Source organism: Choloepus didactylus, chromosome 2 (assembly GCF_015220235.1).
Source record: "Choloepus didactylus isolate mChoDid1 chromosome 2, mChoDid1.pri, whole genome shotgun sequence".
Lineage (NCBI taxonomy): Eukaryota > Metazoa > Chordata > Mammalia > Pilosa > Megalonychidae > Choloepus > Choloepus didactylus.
This window is the reverse complement of record NC_051308.1, coordinates 78,215,750-78,221,749: the sequence shown is the minus strand read 5'-3', so window position 1 is coordinate 78,221,749 and position 6,000 is coordinate 78,215,750. Positions and strand designations below refer to the sequence as shown.

The 6,000-nt window shown below is 35.0% G+C and overlaps 1 protein-coding gene across 2 annotated transcripts in view; it reads right to left on the bottom strand.

Moving 5' to 3' along the window:
- Window positions 1-2,985: 2,985 nt before the first annotated feature.
- Window positions 2,986-6,000, bottom strand: part of EDEM3 (ER degradation enhancing alpha-mannosidase like protein 3) — an 81,200-nt gene continuing 78,185 nt past the window's right edge. For both annotated transcript variants that reach the window (XM_037825178.1, XM_037825179.1), the window contains exon 20: window positions 2,986-5,140. In XM_037825178.1, the coding sequence (XP_037681106.1) occupies window positions 4,731-5,140 (410 nt within the window). In that variant the 3' untranslated portion in view covers window positions 2,986-4,730. The remainder of the gene's footprint in view (window positions 5,141-6,000) is intronic.

The following is a 6,000-nucleotide window of genomic DNA, read 5'->3' as shown; positions in this document are numbered from 1 at the left end:
GAATTGAGTGGGAATGTGCACACACCATAGTACTTCTGCACTTAAGCAATTCTCCAACTGCCATTTGGGATGATGAGTCCATTCTATTACGGATTAAAAGAATCTCCAGAAGTCTAGTGGTGGTCTCTTATCTACCATTTTATTGAAGAGAGTAGATGTACAGAGTTCTAGGCTAATAAGGGTATATACCAAGAGCAAGGTCACCTCCTTAGATTTGAAGTGTTAAGTTTTGCTAGCATGCACACACTGACAAGTTAACATTCTCAATTAACCCTTACATTACCTAGCTCCCTCTTAGCAGACAAGCCTCTGAAGTTTGCTTCACCCAGAGGAGAAAGCAACCTCGCCTTTGAAATCTTTTAAGAGACATTATCAGATCCTTTAACTCTTTCTGAAACACTGGCGTATCGCCCTGGAGGAAGAGACATGAGAATGAGACTGGGATTAATACCCACAAAGCCTAAGAATGGATGCCACAATCTCTAAACTTCAATCCTATACGGGGAAAGTGGTCAGGTGGGAAGCTAGCGGCTGGGCCAAAGGTGAGAAGAAACTGAAAGGGGGGGGCGGGAAGAGTGGTGGGAGGGGTTGAGAAAGGAAGAGTGTGTGCGGCTCACTAGAAAGAGCATGGGCTCTGGATTTAGACCAGAGTTCCCATCCCATTGCACAGGCACTAAATGTGGGACTGTAGGATGATTAGAACTGTTCAAGACTCAGTCTGCTCATCTTTGAAGACAGCAATTACCATTAAATGATAATGACTTGTTATTAAGCCTTTCAAGTATCTGTTGCTCAGAAACCCTGGGACAGTACAATGAAAAGCACGGTACCACAGTATCTGAAATGGGCTGAAAGGAAATGGCTTCACTGGAATTGACAGGAAGGACTGGCTTTATTTTTGATGACAATATTGAGATGGCAACTGATTTTATTAAATATAAGGAAACCCGAATAATAAAAATGTTACCAATGTTGACACTGTGCATTATTAATACTTCTCTAACCCCACTCTGAGGACCCTTGTGCACTAGATGAGTTGTGGAACAGTTCAATGCATGAGTTTCTACATCGTAAGATGTCCCCCAAATTCACACCCCTGGAGTAAAATGCAATTTTTTTTAAAAAGGGAAGACAAAATGGGGAAAAATTTTTTTAAAATATTAAGGAATAAGGATATGCACACTGATGCTAAAAATCCAAATTAAAACCAGACCAGAATATTTACATATTTTATTAAATCTTTACAATCAGTAATTATAATCAAATACACAATTATATATACAAGGATTATATACATTTTGCCCAGACTTTTACATCACAGTACATAGTTTCCCTTAGAAATATTGTATACATTTATCACCAAACAATGAAATCCAAAACAGTAGTGTTACAGCACCTGTTAGTACAGACATCTTTTTCATAAATTACATCATAAGAAAATATACGGCTGTAAATTGGGCTTTTAAAAATGTCTTTTATAAAATCTAAACATACAATATTTCATTCACAGAATGTTTTTTTTTCCTAAGTTCTGACTGAAGCCTTGTGCAGAAAACGACCGGTTGGAATATTTACTAAGTTCTTCCCTGCCCCCCCTAAAATTATGAGCACTATTTGAATGATAACTTATGCTCTTTCTTTATGATGAATTTGGCATGGGGTTTGGTGAGAGAACAAATGCTGATTTTACTATAAAAAGGATTGTGTGAAGGTAATTTAAATTAAAAAAAAATTCTTCAGAAAGTAATTATGTTAGGAAAGCTAAAATTTAAAAAAAAATGGAAAAGCATAATATCAATAAATAATTTATTCTGAAACAATCGCTGGAAGCCTATTAAAGATTAAAAAGGAAAAAAAAAACCTACCCAACAAAATATCCCACCCCAAACATATTCTGATATATTATAATTCTTTCACACTTAAAACTTTATGGGAAAAGTATGGCAAAATTAGGGTCTATCACTTCAATGAACTAGATAAGCAGAAAAAACTATAGCTATTTTATTTTTAGTAGGTAAAGAAGTTTTAAAACTTGAAAATACCTGAATTAAATACTTGCTCTAATATCTAAATTTTAACTTTCAGATAAAATCCTTACTTGATTCTAGATTTGTAAACATTGAAACATTGTATAAATCCTTCCTAATCAAACCATTTTATGGCTGTGATGATCACTACAGCGCAATCTCTAAGCACTCAACATTTAACTGAGGTAGACCAGATGTTTCTAAATTCAGGGTCTCACAGAATCCCTGAATTTTTAGGAAGCAAATAAAGATGTTTATAGAAACTATTTTAAAAATGAAAAATAAAATTAAAAAGCTCTTGGGAGTTCTATAGTGAACTATTTGTGGCAGTACGTCAAATAAGTAAGTGAATGTAGAGTCAATTACAATGTTGGGGTTTTGAGGCTGAACGTTATACTCTCTTAAACAGGGAAAAATCAAGTATCATTCCTTCTGGGTATAAAGTGTACTGTGTACTCTGCTAATTTTTTTCATTTTCTTTATTTGGTTTAAGGATTCATTTTTTCTAAACAAGTGAACAATTTGCTTCTAGACCTCAGTGAAAGGCAATAGCTCCCCCTAATGGCCAAAGGAAGGCAGTAAACTGGCTTTTCCTTGCACGTCACAAGATTCTTCAAGACATTAAGTTCTCCTTGTTGGAAAAAAAAATTATGCTGCTTTGATGACTTAGAAAAGTTAAATTTAAACAACAAAGGCTATGAGCTACAAATATAAAATCAAATCAATGTATATAAGGCTTCTGTAATCAAAGTCTTAGAAGAACATCTGCTCCTTTTCTCCAAGCCCCAGTCCTATAAATCAAGGCAAGTCAAGTAATTAAGCTTCAGCTATTTTGGCAGCTTTGCAATTAAGATGAACAAAGCACTATGTCTATCCTTCCTTATACTGTATGTATTATAGTTCTATCTTCTTACACCAAATTTCACATGCAGAGAGATTAAAAATATTCATTTTGGCATTAGGTTTAATTAAGGGCCGATAAAAATGTTGTGTACTACTATTCTTTTTTTTTTTTTTTTAACCCCAAAGTGAATTTTCCATTAGATTTATTATTCACTGACCCAATTATGTTTAGCTGGAAGTTTTGAAAGCAGCTATTCATCCCCTTATAAAAGCATATGTTTACCTGGGATCTAAGACATACTGTACATGAATATACATAACTATAATACAGCACTGCTGTTCTTTTGTCAGCTCCATATACAATTTAAGTTCATCAGTACCTCAAAACTGTATTTTAAGAAAAGGTTATTATGTAATGTAATGGTAAAGAGAAAGGAAGTAAGTCTCTCAAATATTCTTTTAGAAGTGATTCAGATAAGTTTTTTAAAAATTAATAAATAAAATGACTAAAGCCATGATTTCAACTACAGGGCTGTTAACAGATATCAACAGTTTTTTAAACTTAAACGTGGCCAGCACCAGACTGTCACCAAAAAAAAAAAAAAAAAGAAAGAAAGAAAGAAAGAAAGAACTTGTCATTAAGCTATACGTTAATTGCAATGGTATAAGCTTTTTACACAGGTCACTAGAGACTACTTTTCAGGTTCATATCAGAAGGAATATTTTTTTTTTTTTTTTAAAAAGGCAAACCTAAAAACCATGATTCAACAGAAAATGTGACAGACTCCTTAGGTACAACTTTAGAAACCAAGTTTCAAAGGAGAAAAAATAGTAGTCGCCCCCAGGATTTTTAGACCACTATCAGTTTTATCATGGCTCCAAAACATAGAAAAGCAGAACAAAATGTATTCAGCTGTTGGCGATACAGGCCTTGTGGCTCAAATTGCATACTAAACATGGGATGGAGTAAGGCTGATGGCTAGAGATAACCTCCTCTAAGAGAAATGAATTGAAAAAGCTTTATAAAATACCCTACAAGGATATAACACAAAGTTCCATTTCAGAGTAGTCATAGTTTTCCCTATGGAAGGCCCAATGGGAAGTTCATATTGCAACATTATAATTTCTCCCTTGCTCCATAGCATTAAGTAACCAATTTCCACAATATATATGACCTTTTTACCTAGTCCCACTGATTTAGTTTTTACGCAGAGAGCTCACTGAGAAAGTACAATGGCTTCACCTTTGGTTTAAAGGAAAAGGACACTGTGAAGGGGGGAAAAACCAATCCACCTTGATCATTTGTCACTGAATGAAGTAAATGAAAGTGATGAGCAAAGACTGCTTTCACCAAGAATGCTTTTGCTTCGTGACCACTGAGGGCACTTCAGACTGTTTTTGTGAAGGCAGCATAACCAGCATGCCCACAACACTCATGTGTCTTCCCAAGATTGCCTCTAACCCCCAAATCAAGAAAGCTGACCTTCCTCTATCTAGAAGGCTTTATAAATTTCTATTTCCCACTCCACTATTAACTGCATTTGTTTCTTGTCTATCAAGAGATTATAGCAACATAGCTCTCAGGAATGCCCGACAATGTCTCCTAGCCTGAGGTATTGCAGGGTGGTGCAATGCTGCCAATTGAGGGGGGGAACCGTGAGTTTCCATTTCTGATAGGACAGTTTTAAACAAGGTCAATTCTAACACAGCATGCTCTGGATTCTGATGATGCCTATCCCAGTCAGAACGAGGTTGCCCATCACCATATTCCCATTAGAGAGCCTGCTGAGGAATTAGGGTGTCTATTAACCACAGTTTACCTTTTCTTTTTAAATACCTACCACCAAATTCTTTAAAGAGTCATAGTTCATCTTTCTCCATCATTTCAAATGCTTCTATATCTTCATTCCAGTCTGCTAATATGGAGTCTATAGGCTGGACCTTTTTACCCCAGCTAACATTAGGATTGGAATCTTCCTCAGTTTCTGATTGTTCTTGAAGTTGGTTATCCAAATCTGTACATTCACCATCAAGACTTGTAGTCTCATGGTTTTCTGTGGGATTACAATTCTGTTCGGAAGGAGAAATGCTTGCAGCGTTGTCCATATCTGCTAGAGATAATGATTCTGGGTGAGAGTTTAGAGAACTTTCCTCAGGAGACTCCTGGTCAACCAAATCAACGTCCTGAGAACCTGATGTAATCTGTTCAGCACTCTGATTCTGAGAATCATTTTCAGGGGGTGGTTGCTCTTCATTTTCCATTTCAGGATCTGTATAAGAAAGAAAAACTTTATGCTACTTTCCCCCCTCAAAAAAATGTACTGCTACACTTTCAAAAGCATACAAGTTTTTGCAATAAATGAAGCAATAAAAATTCAGAGCATCACGTTAATGCAGAATGGTGAACATTAACACTGAGGAGTAAAAAAAATTATCTTAAAGGTAATGGAATTACATTCTTCTGTATATAGTTTTATAATGTGCATCAGAAATAGACTATACATATTCAAATTGGATCTTCCAAACTGAAAGGAATGACTCTAGTAACTGACAAGACTGCCTTCCATGGCTATTAATGAATGCCAACAAATACAATAAATAATAATAGTAAAATGCATATAAAATTTCAATATAGATCTAAAATTTATTAAGTACCTAAATTCAGGAAAGCTTGAACATGAGAACATACTAAATAGAATAAATTTTAAGCATAACATATCATTGCTATATTTTAAGATAATGATCTTTTGAAAAGTGAAATTGCCACTCAGTGAACTATAAAGATGCAGACAATACAAGATTTTTGGATGACTTAAGGGTATTAATGTGACAGATCAAATAAAATTTTCTCACAGAGAAAGAACCGAGGTCTTTTATAAAAATTCTATTTCATTATTTTAGGTTTGTGAATTATAAAATAATAGTCATTCTAACATCCACTGGAAGGCTAACTAGTAGTAAACCTGCTGAAATGAATATACAATGAAACCAAGAGAGACATTTTATTTAGGGTTCCTAGAAAAAGGTGCCAAAATAGCACTGATGACCATGTGCTACATCCTGCATTAATCTCTGCCTTTGCAACAGTCAGCAAAAAACCAAGTATCGACAGTGTCCACTGTGTGACAGG